We start from the raw sequence: 25449 nt of genomic DNA, 5'->3' as shown, positions 1-25449 counted from the left end.
AGTTGGTTGTTTTTTTTTTTCCGATAAAGTCTTTGTAGGCTATCAATCAAAAAAGGTCAAGGTCAATTCGGCAAAATGGACAGAGTTTTGTATTTTCTTCTTGGCAGATACACCTTCCGTCCCGTGTCTGTCTTTGAAGCACTTAAAAAATGCCTCCCTTCCAAAGCCAGGCAAAATGGGATTTTTCCCACCCTAACACAGGAGACAAAATCTAGGTGAGTATACGATGGCCAGTTGTATCTGCCAACACCTCGGTTCATTCCCCATCGAGTCTAGAGTGCTACAAATGTCCAGATGTTTTGGTTTTGGCTCATGTGCCGGCAGGTGTCCGTGATCTTAATCTCGATGGTGTGAACTGGCCAATATATCCTTCCTTCAGATAGACCTTTGGAATCCATAACGTATTGCCTTATATATCATGCTCTAGAAATACGCTGCAATTCGGTACAAGTCCTTTCCTTTTTGAAGGATCAACTTAAAAGGGTTTGCTATGCGGTGCTACTTTAGTACAGCCCATGGGCTTAGTGACCAACTCAAGACTGGAATAGCCAGCAGATCTATGACATTTACAAGAATATTTGCTTTAAGCCATTCTTTCAACTGAGAATCAAGAAGGTGAAATGCTTGGAAGTTTATAGATTCGCGCTTACACACACCATACACATACGCCAATCCAAAAAAACACCGTTGTCGGTTTAAAATCAATGTTTTCAGTAACAGTGATTCTACGTAAGTGAATATTTGAATGGAAAATATTTTCAAATGATTTGAGTGATGAATCTTGAAGATATCAACATTTTAAATACTTCCATTTGATAAGTGTGATGTCTGCCCCAGAACGTTTTGTTTTTAATAATGCCTATAATGGCATCACACTATTAGCCATATTGGAAGTTAATAAACCTATATATCGCAAGTTGCACAACCCAATCATAGGAAAAGAAATTACCATTCAACTATCACTTTATTAGAATCAATACTGAAAATATTGAATTTGGTGTTTATAGGCACTTTCAAATTTAGCCTGTGAGATTTTTTCGAAGTTGCCCCATGCCAATGCCAACGTGCACTTATTCCATTTGTTTTCAATTTTTTCCATTTTTTTCAAGGAAGAGAGAATGCACTCTTGTGCTGTGTGCATTATAAAAAGCACACAGGGGTTGGCAGAACAAGTAGCATGATGGGGTGTGTGGTGCTCTCATAAAGCACAACATGCTCCCAACCAATCAGAACGCAAGATTCATAATATTTTTTTTATCATGTGTGAAATATCTACTAACAGTTGGTGGTGTGCAAAAGTTAATATATTCCAGAATGATTACTATTTTATTGATGTAATTTATTTTTTGAACTCGTTTATGAAGATCAATTAAAAGAAGATAATGACATGTTTTACACGAGGAATATTATCTGTGACTGCAAATTCTCGCTATAGCAAATGTTAGCATTATCATGACTACATGTCTGCTTTGGTATTAATGACCACTTACGAAAGTATTGCATATTTATATATTTAATTACCCCATAATGCTCCTGCTATTTTCATGGAATATGCACTTTTGCATCATCATCATGCCATTTTCTACCATTGACCAACATGGTACATGTATCCGATTGTTCTCACCTACTCATTGGTTCACCTACTGCAGTTGGTCTGTATTCTTTACAGTATATTTATTGTCTCACCCTTCATAGATAGGTTTTACAATGCATTTGATACGTAGGCGAACTTCAGTAGGCAAAACTTATACGTAGGCGAACTTCAGTAGGCGAACCAATGCGTAGGCAAAACTATCGTGAACCAACAAAATCCCTTGCACATTTTTTTATTAATTACAGACTTAATCCACTGTCTTTCCCTTTTGGACAATTACTGCCTGTAGTAATCTGAAACTTGTTTTCACTACCATAGTCAACATTGTTCAAATTTTTCTCAGTCATTAATTAGAACCAAAGTCACCCAAGTCTGACTTCATGGTGGAAATCAATTACTAACAAGATGTATGAAAACATTGATAGAATAGGCCCTTTGCAGCTAAGCAATCACGTGCTGATTAATTCACTGAGAGCAAATGAATGAACATCTTGATTCCCATGGGTGAAATTTACTGGACTGCAAACAAACTTTCTACAACCAGTTTCGAGAGATCGTAATAAAAGTGCATTTCGTAACACACTGGATACACATGTTTTCATTCAGTTCTTTACAAGTAGCTAAAAAGAATCACCAATTTAATATAAAAACAAACATTTTGCAGTCCAGTACAGACACGTGACCGTTAACTGCAAAGGGCCTATTACCCATTCTTGCTGCCATCTACATGTAACATGGCTTCTGTCACGTGTTGGTTCAAAACCCTATTGGTAAAACGGATTGTTTCGTTGCATCTGATTCCAAGACTGGCTTTGGCTTTGGGTGTACTGTATCTAGAACTCTTGGTCAGATAAAATGTTGGTGTCTTAAGAAAAACAGCAGACCTAAGTAAGTGCATAATGCACTCAATATTTGGATTTTCTTCTTCATTACATGATCCCTTCGACAAGCTGTCTCACCATTGTATGTATCTGCTTGTCTGTCATATACTCAGCATTAGTGATGGCATTTGAAATTGCAATTACGTGGGCTAATGTTTTTGCATTTATCCAGACTCTACCATTAGAGCCCACAGTACATTCAAATGGGAAATATTTCCCAATGAGTGGAAGTAGAGTAAAGTCCTTGCTTAACAACCTAAAAGATAAAAAGAGGAAGGTTGAATAGACTTTCCCAAATTTGCTTGAGTGACCACAGAACAATGGCTCCAAGTGGAAGCTGAACTTGATGTCTTCATACATTTATTTAATGCATTTTATTATAATTGAGTCTAATCTTGTTTTGAGGACATTTGGGGAAGCACCAGTGGCATGTGCTGCCTGAGTTTGAGTCCTACCGATCTCGATGTTGTATGTGAGTAGAGTTGTTTGTTGGTTCTCTCCTGTGCTTCAAGGGTTTTCTGGGTTCTCTGGTTTTCCTCCCTCCTCAAAAATCAATTTCTAAATTCTAATGGGATCTTTGGGCTTTCACCTAGTTTGGAGCCTAGCTCTGTTGTGGTTGTCCCACGCTTTGATACAACAGCGAAAAGCATTGTAGACATTGTTTCGTGGACATTGAAACTGATTCGGGAAAGAAAGTTCAATAAAATAAACACAGATTTCTGCACCCAGTTCAGTAATACATTCAAGTACTGATTAATAAACAAGGAGTGTTTTATCAGATTGAAAACCACGAGGCATAGCGGAGTGGTTTAAGACCTGATAAAGCACAATTTGTGAGTTTATTGAACAACTTCAAAAATAGAAAAAAAAAATGTGGAGTTGAGTTTTTACCGAGTATAAAGATCCATGCACGTGATGGATTTGAAGGACCTGATAGATCTAAATGCTCATTAGATATTCCTGAATTTTTGAAAGAATAGTAATGATAGTCTGTAGACAAGCACCTTATATATACCATTTAAATTTATTTTTTTGGAGGGGAAGTTGTTGGCAAAACTTCTATTTTATTTTAAATCCCTCTTGATTTTTTTTTTTCAATTTAAACCTCTGCTCCTCCATAAAAAAGTAATGCAAAATATAATTCCTGATCTAAATTCTCCACACTTCTATTAATTAAGATTCCCCTAGAGAAGAGAAAGGCAAACATTTTAAGTGACCCAATACCCCCCTATGGAAAAAAATGAGTGGTTTATCAAATGCTTACTTTCTGGATAGACCAAGAGAACATGTAAACATAAATCCTCCATTTAATGGTCCAAGGCCTGTGCTGTGTCCACTACCATCTGTGCAGTCTAACTCTGGTTCCATGTCTTTATTTGCAACTGCAAGTCTCGCATATACTATGTCTCCAATCTATAAAAAATATAGAGGATATTTATTATAGGTAAACATCTTAATAAAGGATTTATGTAATCAAACATGTAATTTAGACTGTGAGGAGCAGGGGAGTGAAAAAAGTTGACTAAAAACCCATTATCTATTTTTCTTTCTTCCATTTTTGCAAGTGAACGACTTCTCAATTGGTATTTCTCATTTAATTGATAGTTTTTCCTTTGGACATATGATGACAAATTACTATCTTACATCTTGGAGCTGAAATTTTATTTGATTAAGTGATTCCTGTGGATAGTGTGGAAAACATGAAATGCGTATGCGAATTGGTTGCAAAATGGTGCATTCCCCCTACCCCTCCCCTATGGTGCAAACATTGCTACAGTACCCAATCAGGCAAAGGGTTTTTAGCTGAATACAAAAAACTTGACTGTTTAGTTTTCAGCTTGTGAATAGCTATTAGAGTGGCTGGATTTCGCATTTTTCGGATAACGCTTCTCAGCCAATCATTTTGGGTAATTCCCGTAACCATGGAATCCATTGTATTCGCCAAGTGACGTCACTGGAAGAATCCACGCACGCTGCTTGCAGAGGAAGCCATTTTGGATTTTCGACCACTTCATAATCACATGTAATCAGCAGCATATTTTGAGTATTCTTAGTTTACTTATGCTCTTTTTATTAGACCTTGAGATATGAGATTGTCCTATTTATCATCACGTTAGAAGAAGAATCCGAAAACAGCCTGGTTTGTCATATATTGGATCGATTAGACTTGGTCCAGATAATCTGAATTGTAGAAAAAATTCGTAACCAGAAATCGGAAAAGAAAGGATTGTAGCCAATTAGAAGCCATTAATTTATTGATAAAGACAGTTTGTTTGCACAAAACAAACTTCGACTATCACCTTACTTGGGTCACAATACCCTCAATGAAATGAGTCACGAAATGTCATTTGTTATCATCTTAGTTCATTGGTACTCAAAAAGCTTCACGAGCTTACCATGGGTTACCTTTGATTAAATTTAGCTGCCATAAATGAGACAAACATGGGGGTTTGCTAGCCACCAAATCCACCACCAATTAGCCTTTCACCAAAATTTCAATTAAGATTCTAAGGAAAGCCAAAACTAGGGCAGATCATATTTATGAAACTCTTTAAAAAAATAATCAAACAAACCTGTAGATTTGGTCGATTTTTTTTCGTTGCTCCTTCAAAGGCCAGAGACGACAGCGATGCAGAAATACTCGTACCAATGTCCACTTTAAAATTATCTCCAGCTTTGTTTAACACGACACCAATGCCCCTTTCTTCCTTTACTGGAATGTACTACCAAATATAAACATAAGTGATTATAAATAGGGAATTTAAATATGATCAAAAAACACGTGCATTCTAAGCTCATCTTACTCGTTTTTGATTCGTGTCAATCCAGAAAGTTGCAGGACTGCGATGCCTGAGAACGCCTGATTTAAAAGCAATAACAATATCTTTTTCTTGTCTTAAGCCGGGTCCTAGTCTTGGCTTGGTATTTTTATTCTCAGATTGATGTTGGATGTCTTGTATACTGCCTAATATGTCCCCCGGCATTACTACTCTGTTCACCATGTTAGCCGCCATTTTGGTTTGAAGAGAACATCCGCTGACATTCTTACAACGTGATCCAAGTAAGGATAACACAGGAAGCCCGCCGCTTCCCAGTCCCACTCTTTTGGTGCAACTGAAAGACGCGAAAAAAAGGAAAAAAGAAAAAAGAAAAAATTAAAAAATTAAAAAGAAAATAAAGAATGAAGAATGAAAAAATAAAAAGATAAAAAAGGATCAGGAATAAGTGAATAAAAAAAAACGAACGAATAAACGAACGAACGATGGATGGATGGATGGAAGGAAGAAACTAAGGACGGACGGACGGACGGACGGACGGACGGACGGATGGACGGATGGATGGATGGATGGATGGATGGATGGATAATTCTGGTTCTTTTCACTCAATCGTGTCCAAGTTTGCCAGGATTACTAATCTTGAGATGCTTTTTCAAATGGCAAAAGTTTTTTTGGGAAAAAAGCTTTTGGTCTTTTTATGATCCAAGTTTTCTCCTGATACAATGAGATTAAGATTATTCAAAACTTGTATGCCGCAGTCTTTGCTCGTTTTTAAAGTGTCCAATAGACTACTTGATCGACTAATAGACTACCAGTGGGCAAAGCCAATCAAAGATGACGCAAAATACATAGATTTTCGTGTGTTTGTCAGTTTCTTTTATGGGTAAAGGTGATCATTCCATCTGCCGCCTTACATCTTTTTTTCGTATTCTCTCGTGATGAGTTGTTAATGATAATCGACTTCACTGTAACGAAGCTTTGTTTGCCCCCTACACGACCCATAATGCATTACGATTCAATATGGTCGCCACATCGTCGAAGTAGTCCAATGGAAACCTGGCACAGATGAACAAAATATGATTTTGGGAATTCAAAATTGAAAATAAGATTCAACCAAATTTATATATGCATAGTTAATTTTAAAAAAATATAATAATGTCAAGGTTGGCAGGATTTGACAAACATCGTTCGATACGTAATAACAGCTTGGTTTCCACTTGACGTAATATTTCCTGTCTGAAGCAGTATGCATGCGTTGATCTAGTCTACCCCACATCCGCTTTCTACTCAGGCGAGAAAGTGTTGCGTGACGACACTGAAAGCGGCTGTGGAGGAGGAGCGTTAATCAGCTTTCAATAAAATTCTTTCTGCTTACCAGCGCATGCTGTTTAGTATTGGGAAACCCCTTGGAGTTCTGATAATGGACTGAAAGACTTTTATTAAAGCTAACTGACACCAAGAATTTTTACTTTTTTCTGCTATTGACCTTTTCGGAGGTATCAGTCTTCATGGATCAATGTGTTAAGCTGATATATATTTCCTCCAGCTATGAAATTCCCTGCAGTCTTTGCACTCATGCATTTACCGCCGAGAGCCAAGCGTTTTCCGTCATGCAGGCGTGCTGTTAATTTAATCAAAGCTCAAACAGATTAAATTAAGGCTGGTAATACTGAAGTATGATGCTTTGAGAACCTTTGAATAAGTTCTAGTTCAAACGCTTTGGGTTGGGGGGGGGGGGGGGTGGGTGGGGAGAAAAGGACTGTACCGTTTTCATCGTTTTGGAAATGACATCTGACTTATTTGTCTATTTTCAACAATATGTGTAAACATTGACATCTCATTTGGCACTCAACTAGCCTGAGCTTTTTATTTTATCGCCAATGTGTATACATGCAGGGTTATCTCATTTAGCACTAAGTTTAGCAGTAAAGAGAGCGCTTTACTGAAAAATATTGATATTAAAGCAAAAGTTGTATGCCATTTTATATTGAAATCCCCGTCACGGCAGTGATTAACCTTATTGAATGTTGACTTCGTTACATATATATGCATATAAATGAGTTTGAAAAGTTGTCGTGTTATGTGCATTGACAAGTACAGGAATCGATAGTAACCGTCATATGGTGCTTTCTCAACAAACTGACCCATTGAAGTACTCAGAATGATATCTTGTAAACACGTAAGGCTTGCAGGAGCAAAATCTTCATTAATCTCTAGTGCTTGTCGATAGCAGTGAACCGTGAACAAATCAGAAAGCGTTGATAAACATGACTAAAAATGACTGAGGCATTCATTGCTATTCTGGTCTCTCTATTAACCAGTTGTTTTGAACACTTCAGGCAGCTTTGACTCGTCTCTAAGATGATGCTACTTGTGGCTTGCGTGGTTCTCTTGGCATTTTATCTAATATACTTTTTGGTTTCTGAGTATTTGACGTCCAAGTCTCTTCCACCAGGACCGTTTCCTCTGCCAATAATAGGAAACCTACATTTGCTCTCCAGCAAACCGTACTTGGATTTCTATGAGCTTTCCAAGACGTATGGCCCTGTTTTCCGACTACAAATGGGAAGCAATCGTGTAATTGTTATAAACGACTACAAAAACGCCAAAGAAGCCATGATACAAAAAGGGACAGACTTCGCTGGTCGACCACCACATTATGTTGGTAGTATATTCTCAAGAGGAGGGAAAGGAGTTGGCTTTCAAACGTACAGCGACATGGTGAAACTACAACGAAAGGTGGTCATGAAAACTTTGAAAGAACTTGAAAGGAAGTCCGAGCTAGAAGACATAGTTGGTACAGAGACACGGGAACTTATTTGCCGTATTGGGAACACTGGGAACTTTTCAGAAACCAGTACGATCCGCGTTGATTCAGCTCTTGCTATGAGTAACATTGTAATCTCTGTTATTTTTGGAGAGCGCTTCAGTGAAGGAGATTCAGAATTCTTGAAATTAATGGATGCCATCACTGTGTTTCAAGAGAGTCTCGCTGCGACAAGTTTTCTAGACACCTTTCCGTTTTTGAAGTATTTTCCGTTTGACATCATCAGTAGGGTGAAAAGGGCTTGTATAGCAAGAGACAGAATACTTGACAAAAAGTATGAGCAACAAAAGAATGCATACCGAAAGGATGCAAAGACGCATTCAGCCAGAAACCTCTCAAACGCACTTCTTGAAGAAGCTGATGCTAAACATTTACATGGGCAAGTAGCCATGAGCGACGACCATATCATGATGACCATGAATGACGCACTAATTGCCGGAAGTGAGACTCCAGCCACCAACTTATTATGGGTAATGTATTATCTCATCAAGTACCCGGATGTGCAGAAAAGAATTCAAAGTGAGCTGGATGAAGTGATTGGCAGAAACCGCGCGCCCAAATGGAGTGAACGTCAAGATCTTCCTTACCTACAAGGGTTTCTTACCGAGGCTCTTCGTTACAGCAGCGCCATGCCATTTGCAATACCCCACCAGACTATAAGAAATACAAGTCTTGGTCCATATCAAATCCCCGAAGGAACAACAGTCATATTGAACCTATGGGCTATACATCGTGATCCTGAGATGTGGAAAAGTCCAATGGAATTCAAGCCAGAAAGATTCCTTGATGAAAATGGCCATTTTTGTGCAGACTTTGGAGCAGGGATGTTAGCATTTGGTCTTGGACATCGTTCTTGCCCAGGAGAAACGTTGGCTAAGATGGAGGCTTTTTTGGTTACCTCGCAAATATTACAGAAATTCAATCTAAGACAAGTTGAGGGAGAAGTCCTGCCAGAGCCAACTGAAAGTAGCTTTGGTATTGTCATGAGACCAGCACCTTTCAATGTTTGCATCAGGCCCAGAAACTAACTGACTGTAGGACCACCTGATGATATGACGTCCATAACTTACACTGATAGAGAGTCATTCACCATGTGAATTGCGATAAGTACTTTCCAAATATGCATGGTTGTTAGTATCAGTGACTATTTCGATTGTGGATGATTGTGGTGCATGGATTTAATCATAGTAATTTATGCTCTAGTGACTGCTTTAATATAAAACTAGATCAGAAAAATACGAGAAAAAATAAATAGTATAAGGGAGGCAAACAAGATGGCTATTTACAAGCATAGTCGAAAAACTATAAGAAATCAGGAAAAATACAGTCTCAGCTAGTGGCCTCAAAAAATTAAAGCTGAATAGTTGAAGTCATTATTAGACAACATAAATAGAGCAGATTTCGTAACTATGTATAACTGTGGAAAACCCTACTTGCAGTGACCGGCGCGGTGGAGTATCCGCCGAGTGATTTTAATACATAAAAAGTGATTTCGTATACAACACCGAGACTACGGATGAGAAGAGAGAACTTGAAACTGGAGTATGTTGACCCATGATGATATCTCATCTCACTGCAGTCTTATAAATCATATATATATATCTTATAAGGTCGTACAAAAATTCTAGTTGAGCCACATGGAAACCAAACGAAGTATATTCGCATTTTATGATATACAAACATATATTTACTCATGTACGGTTTAAAGTTTAATTCATTTCATAGATTTAGCGCGCGCTAATATTGAGGTAAGCACTATGGATATAGTTGTGTACGTGTACCAAGATAACCATGTAAAACTAGAGTGTTCTGCATGGAAACAATAAACCAAGATTTTCATTAGACTATAGGTACCTTTTAAATAAATAATCATAGCTTTTATGATTTCCTCGAATCTGATTGGTTGATAGAGTGTTCTATTTTATCATTATTTGGATAGTTATAGTTCGACAAATTTAAGAGCCAATCACATTTCATTAAAAGTGCGGGCGCTTGATCATGCAATCGCTACGCCATCGAATTTGTATAATTTTTCCTCAATTTTTCATCGACATATGTCATTGTCTTTGGTCATGTCGTTCTCTTGGAAAAAGTTATTCTTAAGAGCGACTGTCTGTAAGGATCGACCAAAATCGAACTTTCATGGCACAAGTCAAAAAATCGATTTCGCTCATATTTGGTTTTTAGATAGCCCTTAGTGTAAAATAAATCGAGGTGTTGTTAGTTTTGAAAAAAAAAAATTTTTCCCACGAAATTTACGAAAATAGATTTCGCCCAAATGCAGGGGGAAAATGACCGACGAGGTCAAGGAATTTAGTACAAAAATAAGCGCATCCTACAGCTAAACTACTTAACAATTTTTTCGGTTGGTACTTCTTACCGAAGGAATAGGTATTCCTCTTGCTTTTCGTTGTATTTATTCTAGAATATTTGGCGATTTAAGATTCGAAATAATTTTTCTACCGTGTACACTTTTTCCAAAGTTTAAAAATGCAAATTAAGGCCTTAAAATACTGCTTATAAAAACTATGTGCGGAGATACCAAATTATTCAAAACCTACACCCAGAGGATTATCTAATGTATTTCTATCAGATTGAAAAGAAAAATCTCTGGGCAAATCATTTTTAGCTTTCCGTTGAGGTCTTTTTACGATCTTTATTTCGTGATATTTCAACCGTAAACAGCTTGTTGCGTTACCTCCACCGACGTGACTATAATTTTAATTGCAATCATTCCATCGCTGAATTTTGCTAAAACTAGGGGATCAAACCGAGAAAAAGACATCATAGTAATATTCAACACATTTCAATTGCGATATATTGACAAATTTTATCACATACTTTTTAACTCATTCTATTGCGTGACATAAAGCATGCTTTGTCGGTAAAAAGTATGTGAGCTAAACCGGTTCCAATCTCACATTTTTGCGATTGATATATGCTTTCACAAGATCTTCAGCGTGACTTTGAAACAGCTGAACTGTCCTCATTTAGATGCAGAACATTTCCAAACATTCAACATATATTAACATCATAAAAATGGTGCGTGTTGCCAACCAGCAAAATTCGCTCGTGTAAATAACTTAAATTAGGCTGCGCGTTCATAATGTATGAAAGGGGGGGAGGGGGAGGGGGAGGGGGGGGGCAGGTGAAATTGAGGGGGGATCGGGAAAATTTTGGTAGGAAAAAGGAGTAGGGGATGCACAATTTTTGAAAGAAGCTACAAGCCTTGCTTAGGGGGAACCGTATTTTTTTGCATAACTTTAAGGGGGATGTTGAGAATTATTCTGGACATTTCAAACTTCTACCTGCCACCCCCCCCCCCCCCCACCACCCCCCTCTGCCATACATTATGAACGCAGCCTTATATAACAAAAACAACAAAACAAATAAAAATCAATACTTTTATAATATTGCATAAAGATGATTGGGATTAGTAACGCATTTTATCGAAATAATTATATGAACATTTATATATACAGAATATATATGTACGTATGACGTGTATGTGTGGAATATGTGAATATAGATATTATGCACATACATAAACATACGTATATACTCGTAGAGTGCACGCACTAAAACCCTGAACATTAAATAGTACTAATTAGTACTATTTATTACAGAATCCTTTGTTTTCTATTGTTTAATTAATCACTATTTAGTGCTAAAAATTAGTATTTGTTTCACGGATTTAGTGTGAGCACTCTAACTTATTTGGAACTAAGTTGATGTGCAACTATGTACAAAACGCCAAATAAAATATGTTTGTCTGTCTATAAAAAGTTTATACACTTATTTCAAAAAAGTTAGTCACCTGAAAAGCTATAAAGCTGATGCCGACAAGGATTATGGGTAGATTCATTTTACACGTTCAACCGCTTGATAACTGTTCATGGACTTGTGATTCTTTTACGGGTTATAGTCTCACCTCTTCTGAGCATCATCGAGCTGCAGTTTTTATCAAAAAAGCTTTATATATATATATATGCTTTTTTGATATGAAAAGTTTCCCATGATGCTCATATCAGTGATCCCAGCTTTCTAGGTTTTTGGTGACTAACTTTATTGAAATAAGTATATACATTTATCTCTGAAACGATAATTGATATAGGTCTTAGACTTGCTCCAGTACTTCTCGGTCGAAGTTACCGGGAAGTACTCCAGCGAGAGAGATGGATGCCTGGGTTGGTGTGAAAGATTACTTTAATTATTCAACACGATGACACAACAAGGAAAAATATTTAAAAAAATAATCAATGTCAAACCCTCCTTTGGGGTATTGGTATTTGTTATTGAATATAGGATACTTTTATCAAGTTAGCGTTATTTACCAAATGTCAAAAGTATTACGTAGGAGGACTAACTACCACAATGTGCGTATTTTCGTCAGAATGCAGTTTTCATATATCTTCTTCACTAGAAGCCGAGAAGCAATTTCATCTATACCAGCTTTATCTCAAGAGCAGGAACAGGACTTGCCTATTTGTTCGAGCTTATCTGATATAGCTTCTTGCGTTTGACGGGTAACGACTCGACTGACTTATTTCTGTCTCTTCGATCATAGCTACACGGACCTCCAACTATAGAACTATTAAAACGAACAAACCACTTCCATGTTTATACAGTGCTTGCTGAACTTTCCCATGGAAAGATGGCACGTGATTTTAATCATTGCGGCAGTCAACTCAATGTTAGTTTCATGCATTATCAAAACAATGTTTATTGAAGGAAATTGCTATTATTAAATGCTACTGGATTAGTAAAACCATATTTTGAAAATCCAATGAAAGAGCTGCTAAATAAAATAAAGTTAGTTCACTGATATATTTAGTTTGAAAGTTATTGTTCGATTTTCATCTGCGTGTTCATTTTACTGACAAAGCATGCTTTGTGTCACGCAATAGAATGAGTTAAAAAGTATGTGATAAAATAAGTTAATATTTCGCAATTGAAATGTGTTGGATATTACTATGATGTCTTTTTCTCGGTTTGATCCCCTAGTTTTAGCAAAATTCAGCGATGGAATGATTGCAATTAAAATTATAGTCACGTCGGTGGAGGTAACGCAACAAGCTGTTTACGGTTGAAATATCACGAAATAAAGATCGTAAAAAGACCTCAACGGAAAGCTAAAAATGATTTGCCCAGAGATTTTTCTTTTCAATCTGATAGAAATACATTAGATAATCCTCTGGGTGTAGGTTTTGAATAATTTGGTATCTCCGCACATAGTTTTTATAAGCAGTATTTTAAGGCCTTAATTTGCATTTTTAAACTTTGGAAAAAGTGTACACGGTAGAAAAATTATTTCGAATCTTAAATCGCCAAATATTCTAGAATAAATACAACGAAAAGCAAGAGGAATACCTATTCCTTCGGTAAGAAGTACCAACCGAAAAAATTGTTAAGTAGTTTAGCTGTAGGATGCGCTTATTTTTGTACTAAATTCCTTGACCTCGTCGGTCATTTTCCCCCTGCATTTGGGCGAAATCTATTTTCGTAAATTTCGTGGGAAAAAATTTTTTTTTTTCAAAACTAACAACACCTCGATTTATTTTACACTAAGGGCTATCTAAGAACCAAATATGAGCGAAATCGATTTTTTGACTTGTGCCGATGTTTGGTCGACTCTTACAGAAAGTCGCTCTTAATTGTTAAAAACTCTGACTAAACGTCCAATCCTAATTGTAATAAACGCGGTCGTCGAATTTTGTTTGTATATATCCCTCGTTAAAATTTGAACTAAGAATGGAAATACAATATGGACTAGCTCAATGCTATTATCGTCATTAATTCGAACAGTTTAAACTAGCAATGATTGTTTTTTAACTCCTAAAACTAGTTTGCTTACGACAAATTAAAGCATAATTTGAACCAGCGTTTTCGAAATGGCGTCTAGACTCAGTTAATATTTGTTCAATGAAGCATTATCTTCTTGAAAAACATTAATCTTTTGAATAATTTGCAAAGGGTTATCTAATATAAACTTTCTCGGTATAAATGTTCTGACAATGATAATGGACACTTGACTACACTTTGAGTCGGATAGAAAGGCTATGTTTGGCCAACACGCGAAATCATTACGAAATTCTAATTTTGATAATGTTCCTCAGTCAAGGCAATGCGAATTAGAATTCATACTTTTTCCAGATATGAGAGCCAAATAATGTATGCAAGCAACAAAAAAAAAGATATGATATTGGTAACTTTTTTTTACGACAGGGGTGGGCTGGGGTGTAGGGTGGGGATTATTTTGGTAATTCGAGACCAAGTGTATTCACAGTCGCTTGGTCACTAGTGTAACAATTGAACTAGACAGTAAGCTACAAAGGCTCTTAGACTTCATGTTTCCTTTTTCAGATTATGCCTTTGTTTTGGAGCAGTTATGAGTTGAGTGTTTTATTTTCAGATTAAACATTTGTTTTTTTGTCAGTCTCAAATGCTCTGTGTTGACATTAGAGCAAATAAGGCAAAAAAAATAGAGCATTCTTAGTATGACTGTGAAAAGCACGAAAATGGACGTAACATGGGAAGGCACACGCCAGACCAATCACATTTGTCGAGAATTTATTCACCATCCAATCACACACTTACACACACTTACACACAATTACACACAATTACACACAATTACACACAATTACACACACTTACACACAATTACACACACTTACACACACTTACACACACTTACACACACTTACACACAATTACACACACTTACACACACTTACACACACTTACACACACTTACACACACTTACACACACTTACACACACTTACACACACTTACACACACTTACACACACTTACACACACTTACACACACTTACACACACTTACACACACTTACACACACTTACACACACTTACACACACTTACACACACTTACACACACTTACACACACTTACACACACTTACACACACTTACACACACTTACACACACTTACACACACTACACACTTCACACACTTACACACACTTACACACACTTACACACACTTACACACACTTACACACACTTACACACACTTACACACACTTACACACACTTACACACACTTACACACACTTACACACACTTACACACACTTACACACACTTACACACACTTACACACACTTACACACACTTACACACACTTACACACACCGCCAGGCCAATCAAATTGCACGAGAATTAAAAAGAAAGAAAGGAAAAAAAAAAAAAAAAAAATCCGCCATCAAAATTCTAGAAAACTTCACGGTCGCAAGAATTCTTCGATTGCGCGTTACGTCTTCGCGACGTCTTAAAAGGTATGCTTTTGTTTTTTAACTTTCTTGGGAATGCTTGCAATCCATCAATACGACACCGACTTTTTACATTCATACGAAACAGCGTGAAAAGCAAATGATTTTACAAAAGATAGTCGTATATTACATGCAGGATAAATTTGAAACAACGATTACAAAGCGCGGCCATCACGTCTCTCAAACAAAAATATTCGAACGTTCGAATTCATTCATATGCAAGTTAACAAGCGCGCGCTAGAAAATCTTTATTTAATTATCTTGAGTCACAGTCAGTAAATGAAACCAGAATTCATTTATTTAAATATTACAAGAAAGGTAAAACGCAACTCTACATCTCTGAGGTAAAAACGAGAAAGAAATCAACTTCAGACATGTTTTCATTAAACGATGACGAGGCTGAATACGACAATAGAAGTGAGATTATCGAAACGTACGACGGAGATCGAAATGAAGAGGGTGAAAGACATGGATATGGAAAAGCAATGTTTGGGAATGGTGACGTCTACGAGGGGCAATACAAATATGGAAAAAGACATGGATTGGGGAAATACATTTTCAACAGTAATGCGAGGTAAAATTCAGTGTTTTACTTGATTCTCTTCTCTTCTCTTCTCTTCTCTTCTCTTCTCTTCTCTTCTCTTCTCTTCTCTTCTCTTCTCTTCTCTTCTCTTCTCTTCTCTTCTCTTCTCTTCTCTTCTCTTCTCTTCTCTTCTCTTCTCTTCTCATTTTCATGGCTTTTTCTATCATTTTTCATTTAATAATTTCTTTTGCAACAGGTACGAAGGCTATTACAAGGAAGGCAGGCGTGATGGTAAAGGTAGAATGATTTTCCCCGACACGTCTGTTTATACTGGTGATTGGAAGAACAACAAGCAGCATGGTCAAGGTATTTACGTTTATACAAATGGTGATCGTTATGATGGAGAATGGCGTGATGGACACAAGCATGGAGAAGGTTCTTACACTTATGCAGGACTTGGATTGACATATAGAGGTAATAGCAATACTCGGTGTTTTAATTTGAACCTCCTTTTGTTCTTGAGTCTCGCGGATTCGCGGTTTAAAACTACGACATCAAATTATTTTCCGCGACAACCTCTGGAACGAGAGTATTTTGAAATTGTGAAAAACAGTGAAAAAAAATTACAAAATTATGTGAATCTTTTTTTTCTTTCCAAGGAAACTGGGATTACGACAGATTTGATGGAAAGGGAGAACTGCACACCCCGCGTTTCTCATTTTGTGGTACGTTTAAAAACCACAAACCAAGAGGCCAGGGACGGTTTGTTTTTGACAATGGCTGCGCTCAAGAAGGTGTGTTTGTCAAACCAGTTTATTTTGAAGAAGACGAGAATGAAGATGAGCATTACATAGACCTTATCGAGCCAACATGGCACTGTGTTTCTCTTCGTCACGCCTCACCACGTGACAGAAATGTATCAGCAAGCAACAAGGGCTGAGGATGAGGAGTTTTGATTAGGATTGTTTTATTCTCCCCGCTATTTCTGTTATTGTGTCTTAATTGTTTTCAGTGTTTTATTGTGTAAAGTGGTGTTGAGTCTTCAAGGCCGTGTAAGTTTGATTTGCACGAGTTTTAGTAAAACGTACTTAATTTATGTAAATGCTGTACAATGTGTTCTTATTGTTTTTTTTTTTTAATTAACCGTTTCTAGAGTTGAGATCATTACAAATCAATCATTCAACCAAACCAACCAATCGGTTTTCCTTCCTTTCTCAAAAATCAACTTCAAAATTGCAATTTGGGCCTAGGGTCATCACCGGCTGAAGGCTGCACATACAAGATTAACGCTCAGCCATCACTATCTTAGACCCAAAATCTTCAAATGTTAATCTTTTTGTTTTACGCAAGTGTGCTAGATTAAAGGACCATTTACTTTTTTACGTGCATGTAGGTGAGGAGTGCAGTGGGGTTGGGAGAAAAGGAGGCTGGCACTTAAGAAGGAGCATCCCGAAAATAATTAGCTAAATACGAAAATTATTTTTAAAGCATCCTGTTTTAATAGGGAGCCAAATTCAGGTTGGGAAGGGGTTGAACATTTTTTTGAAAATTGCGTAAAAAATAAATAAACGATCCCAAAGGAAATAAGAATACTCTTACCGTATAAGGCAAACAACCTAAGGCCAATTTTGTTTCATACACGAATTTGTTGGGGAAAACTTGAACTTAACTGCAAACGTTGTACATAAGAAATAATAGATTAATCGTCGGTGCTATAAATGTTGAGAGACTAGCTACATGTACGTGTCATTCCCTAGAAAATATGGTTATTTGCTTCAGTTGTTAAAAATGAAATTACACTCTTGAAAATGACACTATGTATAAAATGGGAAAACATTGATGAATTTATGAAAAAGATTGATATCGAATAACGAGTATTAGAAATGGCCAATTTTACACCCCTTTTCATAGTCAGGCGACCCAAAATTTCTTCGGAAATATTGCTACTGGTTTTTAACTTGTCTAGCAGTCTTGGTGAGAGGGGTCGCTGAGATTAATTTTGTAGTTGAAGAACGCCAAATATAAAGTCGGATCCCCGTGGGCGGTGACTCTTGTTTTACCTTTTACGGTTCTAGATCCGCAGTTCGGTACCTCTTAGTGTGTCACAAATCTAGAAGAAAAGTCGAAGAAAGCCAATTGTAAATTTGGATCCCCCGTAGGTGGGGAGGACTCCAATAGACCCCTTCACAGTTCACCGCGACATCTTGAAAGGTAACCGTGCCTTGCATCGAGGCGAGACGAACGGTGAGCTTGTAATGATAGAGACAAGTGAATAGTTGTTCAAGGTTCAAAAAAGGTCTCTATCATTGCAAGCTCACCGTTCTTCTCGCTTCGATGCAAAGGCACGGCTACCTTTCAAGATGGCACAGGGAACTATGAAGGGCACTATTGAAACGGCCTATAGTGCTAATCTAAAAGTTAAAAACTCGTTCTCGTACTCGTCGTAAGGTCTAAACGTCTGTATTGCAAGTTCTTGAAGTGAAAGGTGACCAGTGAGAATTAAAAATATGGTTCAATATTTAAACAAGAAATGTTAATATAATTATATATAAATATACTGCGGTTTGCATAAACTTTGACCATTAATATATATATACAAGTATATCAAAAGCATGTCAGAAATTATGGGATGTCATCCCAGATTTTTTCCCCACAAAGCCCTAGTGCTAGACAACTCGAAAAAAATATCAGGGATCTTATCCCATAATTTTTGATATACTTTTGATATACTTGTATATATACACAAATGGTCAAAGTTTATGCAAACAGTTGTATATAATATAATATAAATATATATATATATATATATAGTTAATATAGTTCTAAATATATAGATTTTTTTTCCTTTAGCATATTCTTTAACATGTAATTAAGTGCACTGAGGTTCTTTGCTCACTAAACGTTGTTAATAGTATATACCTAATGTCTAGGAGCTATCTACAATAACAGTATTTTCTAACAGAAGGTACTTTACTCTCGATACATCTTGCCTGTGTTCCGTATGCGTTGATTCGGCTCACTTCGCCATGGACTTTATATTCACCAGTGTTCATCATCTCCACAAAGACTTCAAATCTGGCATCTCCTGGCATTGTCTCAATCTGCAACTGATAGCTACACCGATCGTACCTGCCATTAACTCTATTATTGGTTGATGTTTTTTGAACGGCATTTCGAATTCGTTTCAATGTGATCCTCTCGCATAACGCACTAGATAGTTCGTGCTTTGCTAGGTTTTGATTCATCGATAAGACAGCGTGGTGTGCGCTACCTACGATGTGCGCATGGGTAGGGTCCACTGGATGCCATTCTAAACATGGACACCATTGGTCAGGGATGCTAGCATTTCTACACGTACGGTTTTCTGGTAGGGCCTCAAAAAGACTTGTACCTCGCTTCGTTTTGGCAGAAGGTTTAGAGAAAGATAATAATTGTAAAAACGTCGAATGAAGGTCATAAGGAGAAGTAATGATTTTAGTGTTGCTCTGCAAATTTGCGACTTTTTCAGGAAACTTTTCTTTAAACCAAGTTGGTAGGGTAATGGATAGAAATGGAAGCCTTTCCTCTAGCCTTCCTTGTTGTGTGCTTCTAATTTCACCAAATCGAGCTCCATGATCACTCATCATAACAAACATACTCTCATTTAACATTTTTTCTGTCTTTAGTGATTTCAGAAATGCCAACATCTCTAAATCCGCACCACTGACTAAATTCAAAGCCTTGTGGCATAAATCGCACAAAATTGTGAATCCAAACTTTCTTTGTCGTGGATAGGATTTCATGAAACTTCTGAGGTAATCCAGCTGCACTTTGACTTGAAATTGTCCTCCCAGGCACATTCCTAATGCACCACTTAACCAAAGAGGTCTGGGATAGTGATCAGTCGGTTGTTCTTTGAAGCCTGGAAGGGTTAACGTATACGCGCCTGAAACAAGAAAACTTATATGAAACCATTTATGATTGGAGTTGGAGTCTTTTATTTCATTTTATATCTTCCAAAGAGGAAAAGGCAAGGCAAATAAAATTAATTTCCCGAGTTCATGTGTATATTTTGGGAAAGGTCTATTATATGACATACATGGGTATATTACCTAGGGCAGCAAAATCTTCACTCCACATTGTAACGAAACCATTTTTCTTCAAGTCTTTAAAAAGAAGGGACCAGTTATCGACATTCTCGTCGTCATGGTGAAGTTCTTTATTCTCCTCCACGGTATTTCCCGTCAGCATTGCGTTAACGTTAGGCAAGGTTGCATCTCCTACAACAGAATAACCTTTAAACATGTAAGATCCAAGTTCATCTCTAAGAAAAGCGTAAGTCATGGGAAGCATGCGTCGAAAGTGAGCCTCCGATGTTCCATCCAGTTCAATGATAATGATATCCAGTGGTGCATCATTATTTGGCATGCGCGATAGCACTTCCTGTTTTTCCACCACCGACATATGATATGTTGTAAACGTCTGACCATTCTTTAAGTTTGTAGTTACCTTCCATAGGTCTTCCTCAATGGAGAAATTTGGTGTATTGTTTGTAAGTATGTGTGGTTCTCCGAGATGAAATGAATGGTCATTTCTCGCAGTAGTTCCATTGGGTCTGTGAATGGGCTGTGCCTCTGTCTGTAAAAGATTAGAATCTGGAATACAAGATTGGTAACGAAGTGATTAACGTTCTTTCACTACTTAAACCATTGCAACACCATGCACATTTTGTTTTTAATCACAGAACTACTGGTACTACCACTCCTCCTCCTCCTCCTCCTCCTTCTCCTACTTCTACTACTACTGCTACTACTACTTGGGTTTTTACCCTCTAATTACCCCCAAAAGACGCAAAGTATTATGGGAATGTGAAAGTAGAGAACAACTACCACCACAATGTCTCAAATATATTTTCTACCAAAACTACTCCCTCTGCTGATCTATACCGATGCTATAGATCATACATACCATTCAATCTATTTTCTCTTATCTTAAGAATATTATTTTCCAGTGCTGTATACAATTGTTTCTCGTCACATTTGATAGGTGTCTGTGTAGGAACCAAATGTGCAATTTCTTTGGCATAAGGATCCAACACAGGAAGCTTGCAGCTGTTTAGGTCTTCAGACACGTTGGCCAGCGGACATTCCAAATTCACTGAAAGAACTGACCAGGACTACCTAGTTAGTAAGGGATACTTAACATATAAGTTTATGTTTCTATTCTACCTAGAAGGTTTCACCACGGTCAGTTTGTAGAGCACATCAATGGCACTTTTTTGAGTGAAAATAACCTCCCTTGTCATGGAAAAACATTGTGATATTCTTGATAACATTGTTAACTGCCTTCAAACCCTTCGACAGCATGTGAGCCTAATGTGACCATTTCGACTACCTTGTACTTACTAGCTTAAGCTTTGTTGTTGTGTGTTGATTTTGTTTAGTTGTGTTATGTATTTGCTTTGGTGATCTCATTTGTTTGTATTATGAATTGAGCTTCCTGTGCTTTGTGCAAATTTTGAAGGACCAACATTTTGTTCTTACTTGATAAATACAAATGAAGATATTTCCTCTTGATGTACAGATTTAAAGACGAAGGCGATGGGATTCCAAATGATTGCTTCAGATAGGCATATTCTGGTTCATGTTTTCCAATGTTTTCAATAAAACTGAACGCCTTACATAGTGACTGCATTTCGTCACATTTTGAAATGACGTCAGAGATGTTGGTTATCGGCTTGTATGACGTAATGTCCCCAAGTCCAGGGAAGTCAGTACCAGGCACCTGAATAAATAACCAAAGCCAAAATATCCGTCAATCACAAAGGAATGTTTTTTTTTGGCGAATTCTCTTTACCAGACCATTCTCTAAAAATCAAAATACGAGGTACGAGAATAACTGCGATACATCTTCTTAAATCTGATTCAGTACATACATGCATAAGCTAGTTCATAGTTTTGATAATCGTTTCCAGTGTGCATTCGATTTTATCCTGGAACACAAAATTATCTGAGAGAAGTTTATTGAGAGATTCGGATGTTCACCGGATTCAGGTTGTCCGGTTTTAATCTGCCAAAATTGAAGCACTAAATTCCAATTCGATATCTGAAATACAAATTAGCCGTGCCGTGACTTTTGATCAGTACAGACTGTTGTTTAAGGGTTCAATTCGAGAAGTGAATTAGCCGTGCGGAGACTTTGATCAGCCCAGACTGTTGTTTAAGGGTTCGATTCGATAAGTAAATTAGCCGTGCGGAATTTTGATCAGCACAGACTGTTGTTTAAGGGTTCGATTCGATAAGTGAATTAGCCGTGCGGAGACTTTGCAATTGATCAGCCCAGAATGGTGTTTTATAAGGTTACTGGAGACCTTCGTGGGTAACGTTCCCCCCAAAAAATTTTTAATTAAATAATATAAAAGATTGTAGGCTGAGCTTTTATTTTCAGCAATTTCTTTTTAGAAATATTAAATATTTCGCGAGTTATTAAAAAGAAGAAAAAAAAAAGATTTGAAGAAAAAGTAAACAAATTGAAGGTGTAGTAATCCACCTTAATCCTATTAGAGTAGTGCTTGGTTACCCTGGGCAACTTTTCAATTCTCAAAAAAATTTTTTTCGAGGCTATATTGATTCCGTTAGTTCTAGTTTCTGGTTGGCTGGCGGTATCTTTATGTTGACAGGTGTCTTAACGAGTTGTGAAGCTCTACCACTGAACTTATGCCCCGTCCACACTATGCCGGATAAATTTGAATCACTTGAATTTCACACCGAAACCGAAAAAACGTTTTCCGTCCTCACCAGAAAACGGATAAAATGTCTCGCGTCGACACTAGTCTGATCAGAGGCGGCAAAAACGCTTCATTGCACATCTGAGCATGTGCATCGAAGCTAAAAATTAAGCCCGCGGTGAATTTTTAGCCTTCCCGCCATGTTCCCATGACAATCAAATTCGTCATCATTCATCGTATTCGAAAATTACCACCTAAGATAAAATCATGTGGTGACGCTAGGACTTTCTCCAGAGAGACTTACGGCTTCCTTAAAAATCTTGCATTAACAATAATCATTAGCCTCCTAGTTACGCTTTAATTAATTAATTTTATTTATTTTTCTTCCTTCATTTTGGTATTACCTAAAATTGGGATATTTTTTTCGTTACTTAATATAATAAGTATAGATTTTTTTCTCATAATTTTAAAAAAATATTTTTTAAATAACTTTATTATCGATAGAAGAGCAAGTCATACATTAACACCGTCTACCTCCACATAGCTAATTACACAAATGTTTTTTTTTTACTTTTCATTTTTTTAAAAATTATTATTTCATTCTATATATTTTCCTCTATATGCCGTCCACCTCCACATTACACGATTATTTTTTTACTTTACATTTTTTAAAATTATTTCATTCTGTTATTCATATATATTTTCCTCTATATGTATTTTTTTATGTATTATTATTATCTTTATATATATATATATATACATGAATATATATATATATACCGACCTCCTGCGCATAAATATACAATTTTCTCATAATTTTTAATAGATTGTTATAAAGTAAGGTTATATTAGTAGTGTAAATATTTATTTAGCTTTTTATCAGGTGAAGAGCCATCTCGTGGATACTCTGATAATAAACCATTATTATTATTATTATTATTATTATTATTATTATTATTATTATTAGTATTATTATTATTATTATTATTATTATTATTATTATTATTATTATTATTATTATTAGAACGCCATGTATATTAATTCACACCTACGGAGCGTACCCGATTCGTGTTTAAGGCTCCGACATTTTTTCAAATTAGAAAATCGCTTTCAAGTGATATATTTATCGTAATCTTTATCATCTGACCTTTAAAACGATATATAGTTTTATAGGGTTTTGTTGAACGTGTTGCGTAGAGAAAGTTTTAAACGTTAACCAGTAACTAGTATCCTTAAGGGTTCGATTCAATATGTGAATTAGCCGTGCCGTGACTCTGATCAGCCCAGACGTTGATTTAGTTATCAATAAAGATTTAAAGGCCCAACTCATTTAAAGATTTTTAAATTACCATTACGTATTCTTCATTATGTGGCAAAGTTATCCGCGGCAAAAACCTTTGTAGAGATGATGATATATTAGGAAGCGTCGTGGGTACTTCGCTTTTAACCTGAAAAATAAGGTTCATAGTTGAGAATATCATGCAGTACGATTCAACCTTGGCCTCATCACGAACCATTTCTTAAAATAAATGGCCATGATTGCAAGGCTAGCGCATTATTCGTATCAGTGATATTTCATGTATGGTGATGCAGTGTAAACACGTGGACCACAATCAATACATTTATTCGTAGGAGTAAAGTTATGTGCCATTTACGAAGTTACTGCCACTTCGGCAATAAGAATTTGTTTAGTGGAAGAAATACTAGTCAGTTCACCACACAACGACGTTATATTGATGTAGCATTGTCCATGGTGACCCGTGCTTCTTAATACGACTAACATGAGGCTTATCCCGGTGTAAGTTCGCGCTGTTATATCACTTTGATAACTAATTAATTCAAATAAATAAATAAATAATATATATACACTCGAATGCAGAAACTTCAGACTGTCAAAATATTCTTGTCTATTAGATCGTACAGATTATAAATCAGTTGGTTTTAAGCGTTGAAAATGGCTATTTTGCATTATGCATCTCATTAGATATTTGTATAAATGTATAAATGTGTACTACAACGGTTTCTGCAATCGAGTGTCTATATATATCTTGCTATTCTTTGTACTTGTTAAATTATCAAAAAATAGCCATAGAATCTTCTGCAAACTTTATCTTTAAAGCCAACCTGGAAGTAACGGCTGCTGTCCCTTTGATTTGGTAGGAAAACTGCTAAAAACGCCACGGTGAATATCATCAGCACAACAAAAAGTGCCCAGGTTTGTCGATTCAAAGACATCGTACATATGAAACCCGGAAAACAATACTAGACTAGTGATATTGTTCTAGTACCCTCGACCAAGTAGATCTATTACAGCATCAATGGGATAATATTGACTGATTGTTGTAGGTTATAGGTGATTAAGACTATTTCAAAGCAACACCGCTATTGAGCGCTTTGAGTTCTGACTACGTCAGTGAGTGGGCTACTCATGACGTCCACTATAAATCCCCCTCCCCCCCTCAGAAATGTGAGTATGCATTCAATAGCAAAAACTATACATATTACAGACCAATGATCATGAATTTTCAAGAGTTAAAAACAGAGACTTAACATAGTTAATGGTGGCTTACCGGTAGTACTCTTGCCTCTCATCTCTGGTTTTTTTTTTTTTGTCTGTTTTTTGTTTAGTTGTTTAACTCAATTATTCATTTTAGAGGCTTTGAAACAATGAGAAAGTTAAGAAAATAATGACCTAAAAAGAAAAAAAAAAAAAAAAAGGAAAGCATTCATGGATCGAGCTAGAGTCCTCACTGTCATAGAGAATAAGAATGTTCAAAGGTTTTGTTTGAACAATTAGCAAATTAAAGTGTTTTTGCTGCTTAATGCAATTTTTTTTCGGAAACAA

At 36.6% G+C, this 25449-nt stretch overlaps 4 protein-coding genes across 4 annotated transcripts; 2 read left to right on the top strand and 2 right to left on the bottom strand.

Moving 5' to 3' along the window:
- Window positions 1-1869: 1869 nt before the first annotated feature.
- On the bottom strand, window positions 1870-5663 carry LOC116304424 (putative exosome complex component rrp40). The gene is made up of 4 exons (XM_031714165.2): window positions 5280-5663; window positions 5049-5198; window positions 3740-3888; window positions 1870-2731 (listed from the first exon to the last, which is right to left on the bottom strand). The coding sequence occupies exons 1-4, from the start codon at window positions 5487-5489 to the stop codon at window positions 2524-2526; spliced, it is 717 nt and encodes a 238-aa protein (XP_031570025.2). The 5' UTR covers window positions 5490-5663; the 3' UTR covers window positions 1870-2523.
- Window positions 5664-7304: 1641 nt separating this feature from the next.
- Window positions 7305-9921, top strand: LOC116304432 (steroid 17-alpha-hydroxylase/17,20 lyase). Its single transcript, XM_031714170.2, has one exon. It carries the CDS (start codon window positions 7614-7616, stop codon window positions 9105-9107), a length of 1494 nt encoding a protein of 497 aa, XP_031570030.2. The 5' UTR covers window positions 7305-7613; the 3' UTR covers window positions 9108-9921.
- A 6246-nt stretch (window positions 9922-16167) lies between these two features.
- LOC116304428 (radial spoke head 1 homolog) lies at window positions 16168-16943 on the top strand. The gene is made up of 2 exons (XM_089028123.1): window positions 16168-16372; window positions 16558-16943. Exons 1-2 carry the CDS (start codon window positions 16201-16203, stop codon window positions 16836-16838), a joined length of 453 nt encoding a protein of 150 aa, XP_088884249.1. The 5' UTR covers window positions 16168-16200; the 3' UTR covers window positions 16839-16943.
- A 1841-nt stretch (window positions 16944-18784) lies between these two features.
- LOC116304429 (uncharacterized) lies at window positions 18785-24918 on the bottom strand. The gene is made up of 6 exons (XM_089038475.1): window positions 24729-24918; window positions 23954-24052; window positions 21338-21661; window positions 20846-21053; window positions 19990-20562; window positions 18785-19823 (listed from the first exon to the last, which is right to left on the bottom strand). The coding sequence occupies exons 1-6, from the start codon at window positions 24837-24839 to the stop codon at window positions 18832-18834; spliced, it is 2307 nt and encodes a 768-aa protein (XP_088894601.1). The 5' UTR covers window positions 24840-24918; the 3' UTR covers window positions 18785-18831.
- Between the last annotated feature and the right edge of the window lie 531 nt (window positions 24919-25449).

This window comes from Actinia tenebrosa, unplaced genomic scaffold (assembly GCF_029948245.1).
Source record: "Actinia tenebrosa isolate PJP-AT-01 unplaced genomic scaffold, QUT_ActTen_1.0 PGA_scaffold0__85_contigs__length_37466705, whole genome shotgun sequence".
Lineage (NCBI taxonomy): Eukaryota > Metazoa > Cnidaria > Anthozoa > Actiniaria > Actiniidae > Actinia > Actinia tenebrosa.
The sequence above is the reverse complement of the archived record's forward strand: the minus strand, read 5'-3'. Positions and strand labels throughout refer to the sequence as shown.

Excerpts from the sequence above, each read along its gene's own strand:
- LOC116304424 (XM_031714165.2), bottom strand. The coding sequence starts at position 5,489 with ATGGCGGCTAACATGGTGAACAGAGTAGTAATGCCGGGGGACATATTA. Across the intron at positions 5,199-5,279 it reads TTGACACGAATCAAAAACGA|TACATTCCAGTAAAGGAAGA; the intron begins GTAAGATGAGCT and ends TATATTTGGTAG. Across the intron at positions 3,889-5,048 it reads AAAATCGACCAAATCTACAG|ATTGGAGACATAGTATATGC; the intron begins GTTTGTTTGATT and ends TATTTTTTATAG.
- LOC116304432 (XM_031714170.2), top strand. The coding sequence starts at position 7,614 with ATGATGCTACTTGTGGCTTGCGTGGTTCTCTTGGCATTTTATCTAATA.
- LOC116304428 (XM_089028123.1), top strand. The coding sequence starts at position 16,201 with ATGATTTTCCCCGACACGTCTGTTTATACTGGTGATTGGAAGAACAAC. Across the intron at positions 16,373-16,557 it reads ACTTGGATTGACATATAGAG|GAAACTGGGATTACGACAGA; the intron begins GTAATAGCAATA and ends TTTCTTTCCAAG.
- LOC116304429 (XM_089038475.1), bottom strand. The coding sequence starts at position 24,839 with ATGTCTTTGAATCGACAAACCTGGGCACTTTTTGTTGTGCTGATGATA. Across the intron at positions 21,054-21,337 it reads AAACAAATGAGATCACCAAA|TCCTGGTCAGTTCTTTCAGT; the intron begins GCAAATACATAA and ends CTAACTAGGTAG. Across the intron at positions 19,824-19,989 it reads TGAAGATTTTGCTGCCCTAG|GCGCGTATACGTTAACCCTT; the intron begins GTAATATACCCA and ends TTCTTGTTTCAG.